The 17,749-nt window shown below is 40.9% G+C and overlaps 1 protein-coding gene across 3 annotated transcripts in view; it reads left to right on the top strand.

Moving 5' to 3' along the window:
* The window catches only part of aff2 (AF4/FMR2 family, member 2), a 711,233-nt gene extending 693,684 nt beyond the window's left edge, over positions 1-17,549 (top strand). For all 3 annotated transcript variants that reach the window (XM_063061151.1, XM_063061150.1, XM_063061152.1), the window contains exons 20-21: positions 4,956-5,179; positions 7,829-17,549. In XM_063061151.1, the coding sequence (XP_062917221.1) occupies positions 4,956-5,179; positions 7,829-7,950 (346 nt within the window). In that variant the 3' untranslated portion in view covers positions 7,951-17,549. The remainder of the gene's footprint in view (positions 1-4,955; positions 5,180-7,828) is intronic.
* Positions 17,550-17,749: the final 200 nt, after the last annotated feature.

The raw sequence follows: 17,749 nt of genomic DNA, 5'->3' as shown, positions 1-17,749 counted from the left end.
ATTACCCTGTGCTCTTGCACCTCTTACACTTTGGACTTGACTTCTGAAAGTCAGGGAAGAAGTTGATTGCAGATATACACTTCCATCATATTGTGAGTCCATGTGACCAGGCTTGCTTCTCTCTGTCAGAATCCTTTTGCAGCAAGCAGAGGCAAAGGCAAATTTATGCACAGGTACATGTAAATATGATGAAAAACGTTCTTGCATCAGTATCACGGGACACAGCATTGTTGGATTTTGATGTTTTTGTGATCCAAAGGTTCTCTGGAAGTCAAGAATGAGGTATAAACTGATTGCTTCTGATCATTTTTATTAAGTGTTGCAAAAGCAAAGAAAAACCAGAAGTGTGGAAAGAAGAAGGGAAAGACCAGACTAACAAGGTCATAGTCATAGTCATAGTCATGGTCATGGTCATCTCACATTCTGAGCAGATTATTCCAATGATAACAATTAACCTATAAAATGGCCAGATTCAGGTAGCATGACACCTGTTATGGAAAACTAACAGGTGTCATGCTACCTGAATCTGGCCATTTTATAGGTTTTTTTCAGAAAAATACAGAAGCAACTGTCCTGTAATTACTGGAAAATTCAAAGTTCAAGGTAAAAATTCAAAGGACAGTACTGTGCACAAGTCTTAGACACTTGAGATCTCAGTGCCAATGAAGTGTCTCAGCCCAGAATGTTGACTGTTCATTCCCATTCATAGATGCTGCCTGACCTGCTGAGCTCCTCTAACATATTGTGTGTATTGCATTGCAGTATCTCTTGTGTACTTGATTTTTTATATGGCTTCATATGGTATGGCCTCCAAAGAGCCCTGATCTTAACATCGTTGAGCCTGTCTAGCGATTACCTGGCGAGACAGAAGCAAGGGAGACAGCCAAAGTCTGCAGAAGAACTGTGGCAAGGTCTCCAAGATGCTTGGAACAAGCTACCAGCCAATTTTTTTTATATATAAAGCTGCACAACAGAGTACCAAAGGGAATTTGAAGCAGTTTTAAAGGCAAAGGGTGGCCAGGCCAAATATTGATTTGATTTAGTTTTTTAAATGTTTACTGCACTTTATAGTATTTTTTGATATTTAAAAGCTTTTCATTTCATTAATTTGAAAACATTGTCACCTTACAGACTTTTTTTACCTGTGCCAAAGACTTTTGCACAGCTTTGTACCTGTACTATCAAAGTATGTACTGTATACCGTAAACAACCCTGAGATTTGTCTTCTGGTTATGTAATTCATTGAAAAAGTACATATACAGGTAATTATAGAAACATACGAGCAAGCATAGGGAAGTTAAACTACGAGAAAAATACATGAAAAATAACAATTCTATACCCCAATCCAAAAGTATTCACAAGAAAAATATTAGACCGTAAGATACAGGAGCAGAAGCAGGCCATTCAGCCCATCGAGTCTGCTCCGCCATTCAATCATGGGCTGATCCAATTTTTCCAGTTATCCCCACTCCCCTGCCTTCTCCCCATATCCTTTGATGCCCTGGCTAATCAAGAAACTATCTATCTCTGCCTTAAATGCACCAATGACTTGGCCTCCACAGCTGCTCGTGGCAACAAATTCCACAGATTTACCACCCTCTGACTAAAGTAATTTCTCTGCACCTCTGTTCTAAATGGACATCCTTCAATACCGAAGTCATGCCCTCTTGTCCTAGATTCCCCTACCATGGAAAATAACTTTGCCATATCTAATTTGTTCAGACCTTTTAACATTTGCAATGTTTCTCTGAGATCCCCGCTCATTCTCCTGAACTCCAGGGAATACAGCCCAAGAGCTGCCAGACGTTCCTCATACGGTAACCCTTTCATTCCTGGAATTATTCTCGTGCATCTTCTCTGAACCTTCTCCTTTGCCCATTCCCCTAAACTATCTAAGTCTCTCTGCAGGCTGTCTATTTCCTCACCTACCTGCTCCTCCACCTATCTTTGTATCATTGGCAAAATTAGCCACAAATCCATTAATCCCATAGTCCAAATCATTGACATACATCATAAAAGCAGCGGTTCCATCACTGACCCTTGTGGAACTCCACTGGTAACCGGCAGCCAGCCAGAAAAGGATCCCTTTATTTCCACTTTCTGTTTTCTGCCAATCAGCCAATGCTCCACCCATGCTAGTAGCTTCCCTGTAATTCCATGGGCTCTTATCTTGCTAAGCAGCCTCATGTGCGGCACCTTGGCAAAGGCCTTCTGGAAGTCCAAGTACACCACATCTACTGCATCTCCTTTGTTCACCCTGCTTGTAATTTCCTCAAAAAATTGCAGAAAATTTGTCAGGCAGGATTTTCCTTTCAGGAAACCATGCTGGCTTTGGCCCATCCTGTCATGTGCCTCCAGATATTCTATAATCTCATCCCTAACAATCGATTCCAACAACTTCCCAACCACTGATGCCAGGCTAACAGGTCTATAGTTTTCTTTCTGCTGCCTTCCACCCTTCTTAAATAGCGGAGTAACATGTGCAATTTTCCAGTCATCCGGTACAAAGCCGGAATCTATCAATTCTTGAAAGATCATTGTTAATGCCTCTGCAGTTTCTCTAGCTACTTCCTTCAGAACCCAAGGGTACATTACAGCAGGTCCAGGAGATTTATCCACCCTCAGACCATTAATCTTCCTGAGCACCTCCTCAGTCGTAATTTTCACTGCACTTACTTCACTTCCCTGACACTCTTGTGTGTCCGGTATACTGCAGACGTCTTCCACTGTGAAGACTGATGCAAAATACACATTCAGTTCCTCTACCATTTCTGAACTCTCGTTACAATATCTCCAGCGTCATTTTCTATTGATCCTATATCTACCCTCAACTGTCTTTTACCCTTTATATACTTAAAAAGGCTTTTAGTATCTTCTTTGATATTAGTCACCAGCTTCCTTTCATAATTCATCTTCTACTTACTAATGACCTTCTTAGTTTCTTTCTGCAAATTTTTAAAAGCTTCCCAATCCTCTATCTTTCCACTAACTTGCGCTTCCGTGTATGTCCTCTCTTTTGCCTTTACTTTGCCTCTGACTTCACTTGTCAGCCACTGTACTGTCCTTCTTCCATTCAAAAATGTCTTCTTATTTGGAATATATCTATCTTGCACTTCCCTCATTTTTTGCAGAAACTCCTGCCATTGCTGCTCTGCTGTCCTTCCTGCTAGTGTCCCTTTCCAGTCAACCTTGGCCAGTTCCCCTCTCATGCCATTGTAATTTCCTTTATTCCACTGAAATACCAACACATTGGAATTTAGTTTCTCCTTCTTAACTTTCAAAGTGAACTCAGTCATATTGTGATCACTGGTCCCTAAGGGTTCCTTAACCTTAAGCTCTCTTATCACCTCCAGATCATTGCACAATACCCAATCCAGCACAGCCGATCCCTTAGTGGGATCAACAACAAACTGTTCTAAAAAGCCATCCCTTAGACATTCTATAAATTCTCTCTCTTGAGGTCCAGTACTGGCCTGGTTTTCCCAATCCACTTTCATGTTAAAATCCCCAAAGATTATCATGACATTGCCCTTCTGACATGCCTTTTCTATCTCCTGCTGTAACTTGTAATCCACATCCCGGCTGCTATTTGAAGGCCTGTATACAACTGCCATTAGGGTCCTTTTACACTTGCCGTTTCTTAACTCAACCCATAGAGACTCTACATCTTCCGATCCTATGTCATCCCTTTCTAATGACTTAATATTTTTTCTTATACACAGGGCCACACCACCCCCTCTACCTACTAACCTATCTTTCCGATACACCGTATATCCTTGGACGTTCAGCTCCCAAAGGCAGCCATCCTCTAACCAAGTTTCGGACATGGCCGCAACATCATACTTGCCAATCTGTAGCTGAATTTCAAGATATACTGTACATTAAACATAAACTGTGCAGAATTTTCATAAGAAAGAACAAATTGGGATACAAACTGTTTATTTTTTAATAAACAGGGTTGATTTTTGATAAATCTATTTAATAGAGCAATTGATTCTCTAGATCTGTTTAAATATTCTTCAGCAGCAACTGCAAATGGTTATCAAAACCTCAGCAGCTTCTCCTGATAAAAAACTGAAAGGTTTTCTCCTCCCAGCTATCGACATGCAGTAAGTGGAGGAAAGTAAGAATTTCAGAACGCTCGGCAGGTGAGGCTGTATTTGAGGGAAGAGAAGCAGTCTGTCAAACATTCTTTGTCTGAATTTTCACTATCAAGAATTACCATTTACTTGAGAGATAGCAATTCCGGTCAATAAAATGTATAAGGAATGACTCATTTGTCTCCTTCTGACTTAAACTTATTGGTAACTGAGTGATTATTGTCATGTACTGAGGTACATGTTTTGCACACCGTCCGTAGAGGTCATTTCAGCACACCAGTATGTTACAAGAGGAAAGCAATAACAGAATGCAGAACAAATTGTTACAGCTACAAACAATAAGATGCACACGCATTGACAAGGTAGATTGAACCTGAATCTGCTTGGGAAGTCAAGAGTCTATCTTCTACAATAAATCTATTCAATAGTCTTGTAACAGTGGGATAGAAGTTGTCCTCGAGCCTGGTGATGTGTGTTTTCGAGCTTTCGCACCTTCTGCCTGATTGGGGAGTGGGAAGGGGGAGAAGAGAAGATGTTCAGAGTGGGAGGGGCAGTGGACTATGCTGGCTGCCTTACTGAGGAAGTGCTTAGAGTATCATTGTAAGACATGGCTTGTAGTTGATATTGATTTCTTTTTGTCACATATACTAAGGTGCAGTGAAAAGCTTGTTTATACAGACCAAATCATTACACAATTCATTGAGGTACAATAAGGTAAAACAATAACAATGCAGAATAAATTGTAAAAGCTACCAAAAAAAGCTCAGTGCGGATAGACAATAAATTTTTGAGATTCTTGGCTTCTCCTGGTTGGTTTCTAAGCCTATGATCTGTTTTGTGTTTTTCTGCACACAGAACCACAGGAACAGCCTCCCCATTATCACCCAGTCCATCACCCGTCAGTTCAGTCGGGTCTCACGGGAGCAGCACCAGCACCAGTGGGTCGTCACCCTCAGCAACCATCAGCATACCACAACGGATCCACCACATGGCAGCCAGTCATGTCAACATCACCAACAACATCCTGAGGAGCTACGAGCACTGGGACACTGCTGACAAGCTGGCCAGAGAGAACAAAGGTCAGTACGGTTGAAGCCACACATACTTTTGTCTGTTGGTATTGTAGAGTACGGAGCCATGGGCACCACCTCATCCCACCTGAGGGGAGAGAGTGAGGTAGTGAAGACAGCTTCACTAATATGACACACAAAATGGTGGTGAATCTGTGGAATTCACTGCCACAGCCATTCAGAGCAGAGTTTGATAGATTCTCAATTGGTCAGAATGTCAAAGGTTGCAAGAAGAAGGCAGGAGAATGGGGTTGAGAGGGATAATTATTCATCCATGATGGAATGGCGGAGCAGATTCAATAGGCCGAATCACCTTATTCTGCTCCGATGTCTTATGGTCCTTATGGTCTAAAATGAGAGGCATAGATCAAACGGACAGACAGCACCTTTTTCACAGGGTTGAAATGGCGAATATGGGCAGGCATAACATTGAGGTGGCTGGAAGAAAGTATAAGGGAGATGTCAGAGATAGGTTTTCTACACACAGAGTGGTGGGTGCCTGGAGCTTGCTGCCGGGGTGGTGTCGAGGCAGATACATTAGGGACATTTAAGAGAGAGATGGAAGAGAAATGAAGGGCTATGTGAGGGGGAAGGGTTAGATTGATCTCTGAGAAGGTTAAAAGATCGACACAATATTGTGGGCTGAAGGGCCTGTACTGTGCTGTGGTGTTCTGTGTTCTATGTTCTATACAAGTGTCAGCACATTGTATTGTGTGTCTCAAATTAAATTCCATTGGCTTCATAGATTCACTCAACATGTACAGAGTCTGCACTGACCATTGAGGATCTGCGCTAATCCCAATTTACTTTGCCTGCATCCCCCCCCAAAAAAAACCCTCAGTTTCACACTTGATGCAATTTATACTGGTTAATTATCACATATTTGGGATGTGGGAGTAACATGGAGCTTCCTGATGACATGGAGAAGGTGCAAACTCCACACTGACAGCACAGAATGTCATGAATGTCAGGATTGACCCTCACCACTGGAACTGCCAGCCAGAACTGCCTCATCACCAGGACAAATGTCAGCGGGAGAGCTGTGATAAATCTCCAACACCAATGAAACAAGCCTTCCAAATCCAATTTTGTAAAACAAGGAAAAATGTCACCAGCTATATTTCTTGGGGTAACATAGGTTCTTATAAGTCTAGGGGGCAAAGGTAGGAGAACAAGGTTAAGGGGCATAAATCAGCCTTGATCAAATAGTGGACCTGACTCAATGTGTTGAATGTCCTAACTTTGCTCCTGTACCTCATGGGTGTGGTCTTAATAGTCTTATCAAAAACTAATATAGGTCCCCCCCTGGTAAGACACACACGCACATACACACACACACACACACACACACACACACAAAATGCTGGAGGAACTCTGCAGGTCTGGCAAGTGTGGAAAAGAATAAAGAGACGGGCCTAATGAAGGGTCTCAGCCTGAAATGCTTTCTGACCTGCTGAGTTCCTTCAGCATTCTGTGCACCTTACACTTGATATCTATCATCTGGAAAATGTCTCGACTTTACTGTTCAAAAGTCCTGAGCACTTATATATAGCTAGCGTGCCTAAGACGTTTGTACAGTGTTGTATTTGTCAACATGGAGTGGAGAGCGAGTTTGTAAATCTGGCAAGAGCTAAGGATATTGGGAATGACGAGGGTGGAGCGCTGTGGGAGGGGTGTGGGACAGGTGGCAGAGAAGGTCTGCCAGGGGCAGGGAGTGGTTCACGTGCAGACACAACCAGCCCTGAGTCACCAGGCAAGGTCACTTGATTCCAAACAATCAATTTATTGACCATGACAGAATGTCTCCCTCTCCCTCCCCTCTCCTTCCCATTTTCCAAACCATGATTCCCCTCTCCCTGCCCCTTCACTCTCTCAGTCCACAATAGAGACCCATATCAGAATTAGGTTTATCAACACTCACGTATGTCATGAATTTTTTTATGTGTGTGTATATATACACAACTAAGACATTCAGAATTTTGCACAGTACTGTATAACTGTCTCTCCCCCCCCCCCTTGATGAATGGCCTAATTCTGCTCTTATGCCTTACGATCTTATGTTTGTTTAGAACTGACTATGTGCCGGATAACCCTCCCAGTCACATGTGCTTATAAAAAGTCAAATAAATCCTCTTTCTGGGCACACTGGAGTCCCAGGCCAGCTAGTGAAATGGATATTAAATCGCAATAAAAAAAATTCCCACCAAATTATGCCCAATCATGTAAAGCACTTCAACGCTTGTTTGTGATATTTAATTAAAAGTTTAAGGTTAAGAGGTTTTACATCAAGGCATATTACAGCTGAGTGATGTTGCTTGCACTGTAGTTAAGATGGAAAAATATCCACTTCATGTTTTTTTTTGCTTTGAGAATTAACAAGGGATAATATCAACCAAATGTATTTCATTAGATGCAGATAAATTGCAAATTAGCAATAAAGTCTGCCATCAAAGAGAGTCAACGGGATGCAAATAGCCTGTATTAGGATCTTAAAATAGAGTATTTTATGAGGCAATGAAGGTGGAATATAACAACATGACAATGTTTAAAATAATATTGCAATAATGCTACTTAACAGCATCTTGTCGTTTTCAAGCTATTTTGCTAAAACACATTGTGAAGTCTAATTTTTCCTGCTCTCTCTTTTCTTCACTGCAGAATTCTTTCATGAGCTGGACACACTGATGGGACCATTAACGCAGCATAGCACTATGACTTCCCTGGTTCGCTACACCCGGCAGGGACTCCATTGGTTGAGGGTGGAAGCCCACCTATTGTAGTGACTGTGCTGCATGCTGCTCTTCTCTACTTTTCCATTTGGGTTGCATTTTCCATCTCTACCTCTGCCAGGACCATGACTGGCAGATTTCACTGCCAGCTCTAGGTTCTAGATCGAGCCTCCAGCAACACCCCTCCCGCTGCGCTTCAGACTCACGCAATGTTACTCGATCGAATTATGCCCGCCCCCCCCAACTCCCCCCATCTGAAGCCACCGAATAATCTGAAGCCAGTATGTCGGGGGAGGAGGAAGTCCAGGTGGGAGAGAGGAGCGGTGGAGTGAAACACCAACAACATACGTTTTCCGTGCTTTCATCTGATTTCATTGACTTGGCTTGTCCTTGAGATGACAGCGGGCTTTTCACCACATTGTACACAGCCTGAAGGCCAAGACAAGGCAAAATCAGTTTAAAACGGGAAGTCAAAAAGCATCTGAGAAAATATGAAGTAAACGACTTGGCTGAGTTACTGATGGAAACTCTCAACAAGAATTACACCCAAAGAATTCATTGTTATACTTTCTTGTAACTCAGACAAGCGAGGAACATGATGGACCATTACAGAATAATGAGGTGCAGACTGAGCCCCAGGGTTAGAATAGCATCTGACCCTCACACAGGCAAGTCATCAGACTCTTTATTTTATACCCTTTTTAAAGGAAAACACACTCAAGTAGAAATGGAAAAACGCTCATTGAACTGAAGTCCTCTCTACTTGCTTTCCGCAAAGTGGGAATTCACCATCTTCCATGTTGTCAGGTATGCCTTAGAGATTGGTGATCACAAGCACTTTTTTTTGAGAATATTTATTAAGAAAGAATTCCTAACACCTAGGTGATGTGTGAAGGGAAAATCCCACGCTCCAGCCCTTGTCATTTATAAGGAAGAGCCTGAAAACTGGGCTGTGTATATTTTTGAAGGTGGTTTTAACCCTTCCAACTGCCATGACAATATCATCAGAGATATTTGGCTTCTATTTTCTGTAACTGAAGATCTTAGCTCCTCTCTTTCATATTCTTCTGATTTTTTAAAATTACTTTATGCAACATCTTACCCCACACCAAATTACAGAACAGAAAACTGCCTCCAACTGTGATGATTTCGTCTCTGAACATTTTTGGAGAACAAATGGCTTGAAGAACTAAGATTTCTCTAAGATGGATGAATGGATTAAAAAGGAATCAAAGGCCTGAAAGTTTGTTGCACAAGTACTTAACATGCTCCAGTGAAACTTCTCACTGTTTCATCTTAGTGGGACATGGTGTTAACCTGTGTCAGATACATGAGTCATCATCACCCCATTACCAGCTGAGGGCAGAATTTCTGAAAGGAGTGCTCATATGCAGATACCTCACGGCATCTGTCCAGGATCAAGATCTGTGACATCTACAGACTACATCGAATCTACTAAGGATTCTCAGTATCAAATTTTATCACAATGCATCAGACTTAACTGAAGCAAGCAGCACAAGGGATCCTGTTCACTTGATGACTATCTCAACTGAGTTTATATGTAGCCAGCTGGAAATGATTATAGGTGGTTATTGGTGGAAACATGACATGCAATATAATTTCTTATGAATTAAGTGCCATTTTGTTGTCCTTAAAGCATTCCTAAGCCTGTCTCTGGTAAAAGGTACAATTATCATGAATTCAGTGTCCATTCTTTATCAATATTGGTTGAGCTTCAAAAGGTAAATGCAATGCAGTGAGGTAGAAGAGAAGGATTCATGCTAGGTATTTTAATAGGATGCATACCTGACAAACGCAGAGGTGGAAAAGATTAGGATAGGCAAAGCTGTCTGTGCCTTATTAACTTTTGAAAGCACAGCCAAATACAACAGAAGATAGATAATTCATGGGCACAGAAACACTACATTGGGGTGTCTGCACACATGGGTAAGTCACAGACTTGAATACCTTTCATTCCCTGGGCTTGATTGGTATTTTGAAACGTTGCTGTGCTCTGTCTGCAGAGTTCCTTGGAACTTCCACTCATTGTCCGATCAGCCATTGCCTTTTATTTCCAAAGCTTGCACTTGAACGAGGTGAATTCATTTGATTTTTATTATTACTGGGAAGTGGCCTGTGGGTGTGCAGTACCAAAAGGCATAGAAGAACTGAGTATTCCTATTGCCTAAGTATATTGAATGGGTCACAGTGAAAGGCTTTGGCTTCTCCCAAATCCTTTTGCTCCATTAACTTTATGGCGGAGTTTAAGTGAGGAGGATGTATACCTAAAAAGACCTTGCAGGGTTACAGGGAAAAAGGGACAAATTGGATCGGTCTTTCCAAGAGCCAGCAAAGGAATATTAGAACAAAAGGAAGTCTTATGTATGATGCAAGACTCAATGATGTAAGGTGTTCTACGCACCACTTCATATACCCTCTCATCTACAACGGTGGGAACTGAATACACATCAATATTATTTCTGTCTTTCTTAATAGGAGGTTGTTGTGGGGGTTAGATAAAGGAAGAGAAAATGAGGATTTTGGTGATTGACTTTGTAAAATAAGGGCCCAAAAATAAATTGCCATTATTAAAAAGAGAATACTGCCAATTCCACCATCACTTTCTGTTTGACAACATATCTACAGAACCATACCTCCTTGTACCAACTGCAAAGGATAAAGCCTTACTTGCAAACTGTTGCCCAATGGCAATGAAGGAATCTAGAGAATTTGTGGTCACCTCATAGTCAACCACAAGGGTGAAGGGGATCAATTTAGCAGGGCATCCAACTGAATCCTCACTGCTATTTGCCCCCCCGCCTCACCCCCAGTGCACACTCCACCATGTACAACAACCACTCCAGGATTAGTGGGTTTAATTTGGCTGTAGAGTCATAAAGCACTTCAGCACAGAAACAGGCCTTTTGGCCCATCTAGTCTGTGCCAAACTATTATTCTGCCTAGTCCCATCAACATGCACCCGGACAATAGCCCTTCAAACACCTTCTATCCTTGTACTTATCCAAACTTCTCTTACATATTGTAATCAAAATCACATCCACCACTTCAGCTGGCAGCTTATTCCACACTCACACCAACCTCTGAGTGAAAAAGGTCCCTGCTCATGTTCCCTTAAACATTTCATCTTGCACCTTTAACCCATGAACTCTAGTCTCAACCAACCTCAGTGGAAAAGCTTGCTTGCATATTTACCCTATATATACCCCTCATAGCTTTATATATCTCTAGCAAATCTCCCCTCATTCTTCTACACTTCAGTGAATAACGTCCTATTAAACCTTTCCCAATAAATCTTGTCCTCAAGTCCCAACAACATCTTCATAAATTTCTCTATACCCTTTTAATCTTATAAATACCTTTCTTGTAAGAGGGTGACTAGAACTGCACATGATATTCCAAATTAGGCCTCACCATCATCTTTTACAACTTCAACATAACATCCCAACTTCTATATTCTGATTTATGAAGGCCAATGTACCAAAAGCTCTCTGGATGACCCTATCGACCTGTGGCTGATACTTCCCAAACCCTCAGCCTCTCCCACCATGAAGCACAAAACAGCAAGAGCACAGGAACTGCTTCCCCTCCAGCTCATGCACGGTCCTGGTCTGGGAGTGTACCACCATTCCTGCAATGTCACTGGGCCTGAATTCTGAAACTCTCCACTCTGAGGTACCCAGGGAGCACCTTCTCCAGAAAGAATTGCATTCCTCCTTCATCAAAATCAAATGAAGATAGGTAATTAATGCTGCCTTTTTTCAGTGACACCCATAATCTGAATAATAGTTAAATAAGCAGCCCATCTTTGACTAGCAAGCCGTTGTGTTTAGCTTCATCTTCTGGTTGCAATATCTTGCTCTGCAGTCCACGGACATCTTCCTAAAAATGCCAGTGTAAAAGGGGCTGCACCAATTTGTATAGCCATCTGGACAGAGTGGTAAGCTTTAGAGACATCATCTTATGATATTATTTCAAGAAATAGGAACAACAACCGCTACTCAAATGGCAGAATGAACCCTTTCACTTAAGAGGCAACTGTGGGTTTGAAGTCACATCTGGTCCATATTAAGGTAAATGTGGAGATTTGTTTCATTAAAGGACATTACTGAACCAGATGGGCCTTTATTTTAATGTGTTATCCATTAAGATACAAATATTACAGTGCAAGTACTGATAACTACCACTTCTGATAATGGAATTTTTAAAAAATTACATTTTTATATCATTAAATTAATTTAAATCCTCTTGCTGAATATTAAAATTCAATCCCTGCCCCACCATCCGATAAGATCGGGTTGGCCTGATCTTGGCCTAAGTCCCATATTCCTGGCTGCTGCTGTTTTCCTCATCTCCCCTCCAGTGTTAATCATGGTCCTCCTTGGCTCTTGGCATGTTTGGTGACTCTACCTCCATGGTGCCCTGGGCTGGAGCATCCGTAAGAGTCTCAATTCTCAAAGGGAAAAAAATCTTCGTCTTCTCCATGTTAAATGTAGCAACCATGCACCCTGGTTCTAGGTACACAAGGAAGGAAAATCATTCTCTCAGCTGCACCCCCCCCCCCAAGAATATTACATTTCCACGAGATCAACTTTCTTCCTCGCCAGTCGAATTTAGCCAAGCTCAGTCACTCCACTGAAGACAGCCTAGTGAAGTCAGGAATCAGCCTATGACCTGGAACCAACCTCGTGAATCTTGTCTGATCTGCCTCAATGTATCCCAGCCTGCTTAAAGAGGATGAAATAGTATACTGTTCTGCAGGGGTTGTTTCATCAGCGTCCTGGACAGCTAAAGCAAGATTACCCTGTTTTTATAATCCATCTGCTTTGCAATAAAGGCCAATATCCCATTCCAACACCCCCTGATCACTTGTTGCACCGGCCACAGTGGGATTTGAACTCATGCCATTAGGTCCTTCAATCCCGATTGAAAGTCCAGACACAATGTGACCATGCCGTCAGTGTTTGCAGCGCTACATACATCTCTTTAACCCTTTGTCCAATGAACACTGTGGGAGATATAGACATTGACATTGGTTGGGCCCACAAATGGTTTATCTTCAAGACCCGTTTGCTTCTTTTTTGTACATCTTCAAACAAACTTCCTTTCAACTTCATCACACAATGTATGTCGAAGTCCCTGCCAAAGCAAAAGCAGTTAAATAGCATTTCCGGGAATGAGTAAGTTATCTGAAGCACACTCGTATGATAATATGAGTCGAGTATATTCTCCAGAGGGGATGTCACTGGTGGATCCTCAGGTGACTGTAGAGGCCGATCAAGGATCCACATATTCTGGTGCAGTGTGGGCAAGAGTAAGTGGTGGTTGTGGTTAGTGGTTGAGTCATTTGGTGGTTCAGTCTCTCCTTTCATAGCTGCCGCATATTCTGTGTGGCACAGTGGAGGTCACTCTCATGTGGCACAGCTCCCTCTTGAGCAGATTTCCTTCAGCTGAATCTATTGAATGCAATATCTTCCCAGTTTTTAGATGTAGTCTCGAACTTCTTCAAGCTAATTTTGATCTTATCTTTGAAATGTTTTCTTTGCCCACCAGGGGTTCACTAACCTTCCCTCAACTGGGAGTAAGGATCTGTTTGGGAAGATGTGAATTAGACATAGCCTATCCACCGCAGTTGCTCTCTGAAGTAACTCACAGATCTATGAGCAAAGAGTGAGAAGTGGGTAACTTCATTGAGAGGTCCATATACAGTCGGAATCTGAATGAAGACCCATTGCTTCTTTAGGCCACCAATACTCCCACAATCTTTGAACTTTGCAGGAGATATAGACATGGACACAGGTCCTTCCCATTGTTAGTGGAAGAACTAAACCTAAGCCCAAAGTTCCTCCATTCCTGCCTTCAGTAATGAGATAGTGGAGAAATTTAGTGTCCTTTCAGATACTGATCCCTGCCCCAAATACCATATCTAATCTGACATCAGCGCTACTTACTTCACAGTCTGGTGGTTTGATTTTCCTTATCACTGCAATGCTGCCTCTCACGTTCACCCCAAAACCATTGTAAATCTCTTTTAATAGAGAGGGGGCAGCAGTTCAGGAGGAAGCTCATTCCCATCTTCCTGAGGGTAATAACGAATGGACAGTAAATGCTGACCTTCTCTGAAACTCCCTCATCTCATGAGTGAGTGAATAAATAAATATTTCTACCTGTATTTACGTTCTACATTCATCTGGGAACAAAATATTCAGTAACATTGACCTGCTGTACTCTCTACCACAATATTTCATAATCCATCTTGACTTTCAAAACCCTCCTTAAAACTTACTACCTTGATAAGAAGCTCGTTTTTGCTCTTAATGTCCCATCAAATGACGTTTGGATCTGGTCCAGAACCATGAGTTTGCTGGGGATATTCTCCTATGTTAATAACATTGTATAGATACAAGGTATTTAACCTCACTGGAACCTTATATAAAATCGCCACTGTAATCAATCCTACAAAATAAATGCACAGAAGTAAATTCATAGATTTTAATTCCATGTTTATCATGAGTGGATACAATATTAAATATGAATTTTCATATGTCAACATTGCTTAGGGAGAATAATTCTGCCTTCAAGCTCCCGACAAATTCCCTAGAGAGCTAATTGTGGATCAGTTCATCACCCAAGATAGTCATTCAGGAATTGTTGCACAGCAGAGTAATCAAAGCAATTTGCATTTATATAGCACTTTTCCTGAAGTAAATCACCCAAGGCACTCCACAGCAGGCACAAGCTGACACCAAACCACAGAAGGAGTTATTAGAGTTTGTGATCATTAATCTGGTCTGAGTTTCAAGGGAAGGCTTAGAGAAGGACAGTAGAGTCAATGACGAGGTCAATCTCTGGGGCAGAGCCAAGCCACCATTGCCATTACTGAAGTGGTTACACTTGAGGGAGATGCAAGAGGTGGGGATAAATGAATGCAGGGCCACCACAGGGTTGGGAAGGGGTTAACTTGGTGATAGGCAATGCAAGGGTTGTGAACAAAAGTATAAGCGTATTACAGTTGAGCCATTGGTGGTTCATGAATTGGTGAAGGACGAACGTAACCTATTGTTAAAACTCCCTGGATACCCAAATGAAAAGAAAGACTACACTTGGTTTCTTTTACTGATGAGATGCTAAATCATTCCTGTTTCCAAGAAATAAGAGCAAGATTAAAGATACTTGACATTATTACAATATGTCATAATATTTGGAAGATATGATTAGACATTTTGGTTGGAGAAAAATTGCAGGTCGCATTCTATATTGTGAATGTGACTTCAAAGGGTCTGATTTATCTTGATCACAGCCAGCTGACTCACCTTTTGTTGTAGATTGGTATTGAGTTGTAAAAGACCCACAGGCACAAATTTGAGTTCAAAAATAATCTTCCAAAGGACTGATTGAAATAGTGTGGATTTATTTATACTAAAAGTAGCATCTTAGTTTTTCAAAGTACCATAAATTTGAGTAACTATATCATATAAATTTGGAAAAGGGAACATGAAAAGCAACAGGTGCCTAATATTCTGATCAACCGGCAGTAACTTACAGTTGATTGTCATATAGTTTAAAGGGTAAACACAAAATGGCTGCTCTTTTGGATGGATTACAGAGGAGGAAAAAATGAAAAAGGACAAGGTGTTGACAGTTTAGATATTTAATAAAATCTCAAAGGGGAATATCATTTTGGTAAGGAACCAATTGGGTATTTTTTTCAATAAACAAAAGACAATCTGATTTTCACCTTTATCTGCAGCACAGTTTGAAAGAGATTTTCCAATGAAAGGCCAAGCCAGTCTTTGGTGGTAAATAAATTTTCTTCTTAGACAACCCTTCAAGTTCAAGGATGACTTGCTTCTGAATGACTGGGATCAGAGGTGAGGTACACACAAACTCTGCTTACAGAGTGGGACATATTAGGCTTGCTGTGGCTGGCAGGTGGTAGTGCACACTTTCTACTGAAAGGACTTGAGGCTCTTTGTGTCTTCATTTTATTTGGTCAGGAGCAAGGGGAAGTGTCTTGCAATTTTTTTAAGGAAGATTAATCTTGAAGCTTTCTATTGGATCTCCTAGAAATCTCTTTAAGCAATTCAGAGCACAGAGCCTGTTTCCAGGACTCACGTAATGGGTATAGGGACAAGATACCCTGCTTTTGAAAACTGATCAAGTGTAATTACAGCCTGAATACAGAGGTTGTAACAAACTGGCCTGGCTCAGAGCAGCGGACAGTTAAGTACCAAGATCTCCAAGGATGTCTCTGTGAGATTTCCACCAACTCCTCAGATATTCACTAGCATTAATGATGATAATTCTTGAATTCACGACAAACAGGATAAAGAAACACTTTCTTAAGCTTGTTTATAAAGTGTCCCATGGAAGGTAGAATTTTCTAGCCAAGTGTGTGCAAGTTCTTCAGAGATTTTGTCCCATATTGTAACAGAGTTAAGGGCAATAGTCATTATTGCTATTCCTGCATTGTAAGTGGTTATTTAAAACAAAATATGGCACAAGTCAATCTTATTGGTATAAAACCTGTTTCCATTCCTTTTGATGCTTGTGGTACATTGAGTCATGACTTATTGTTACATTTTTAAACCAGACTAAAGATGTTTTATATAATAAAGCTCCAATTTGGAAACTTATTTATTAGAGAAATAAAGCAGAATATTGGCTAAGCAGATAATTTTTGACAGTAAGCCATGTTTTGTCAGATTTTGATTCTGTTTGACAAGTGTGAATTATTGAGTCTATTTCTCATGCCATGTTTAAATTATTCCTCTTCTGCATTGGGTGCAGTCACTTCACATCAAGCACCTACTCAAGACATTGTAAATACCACCCTTCACTTTCCAAGTTTTTTTAAAAATTTTCCTAATCAAAATTCCATTGTTGGAAAAAAAAATACGCACATCTACTGATTTGTTACTGCCAAAAGTTGACAAGTTCACTGCCTGATCAAAAAGAGGTTTTTTTTTGTTCAAAGACATCTCTCAACGCACCCAATTCTCTCTCAGTCTCACCGCACCACCATGTCTCTCAGAAACTCTTTTGCTGCCTATTAGTTGCTTCACCATTTGCATCCCATTGCAAACTGGTTGGAGCCATCCATTGAGTTTCTGCTGTCATACCATTGATTAAAGGAGGGATGTGGTGCAAGGATGTAGGTGGAGGGGAGGAACACATCCAGTGTAAAGGTTAAGGGAAACACATTCGACCCCAACATCACAAGTAGACTTCATTTGACAGGCATGCTCTTATCTATCCTTGTAAAAAAATAATAATTTTTTGGTAAGTTATGAATTTTTTGTACAGAGAGCTAAAATGTAATTATGTTAAGCTATTGATTAATCTCTGTAAAGCTGTGGGAGGTTGATTTCTTTGGCTTAAATATGAAATATTATCTGCCTGTTTTGCTTTGTGTTTCAGCTGTGTTGCACAGTTAATGCATTTTTGTCACTTGTGTGTTCATTTGGAAACATTAATACTAAATGTACAAACATTAAACTGTTATTGGTATTTTTTGTTCTTTTTAAATGTAATGTCTCAGTATAAATAATAATTGTATGAACTGGTATGACTGCTTCTCTCAAAGAGGGCTTAATTATATTACCAGTGTGTTGAATAATAACAACCTACAATAAAACCATTTTTTTTCTTAATATTGTCTGTCTGAGCTGTCTGGGTAGCTTGGTGGTTAACCATAACGTACATTAAGAGTACCTTAGAAACTGAAGTGTTCTCAAATATTATCTGTGTGTAGGAGGTGGGAATTGCTTCACACCTTCCTTCAGTTGGTCTCGACCTTTCCTGCCCTTTTTCCCAGATCCACTCCTGTTTT

The sequence above is a fragment of the Mobula hypostoma genome, chromosome 10 (genome assembly GCF_963921235.1).
Source record: "Mobula hypostoma chromosome 10, sMobHyp1.1, whole genome shotgun sequence".
Classification (NCBI taxonomy): Eukaryota; Metazoa; Chordata; class Chondrichthyes; order Myliobatiformes; family Myliobatidae; genus Mobula; species Mobula hypostoma.
This window is presented reverse-complemented; position numbering and strand designations above follow the sequence as displayed.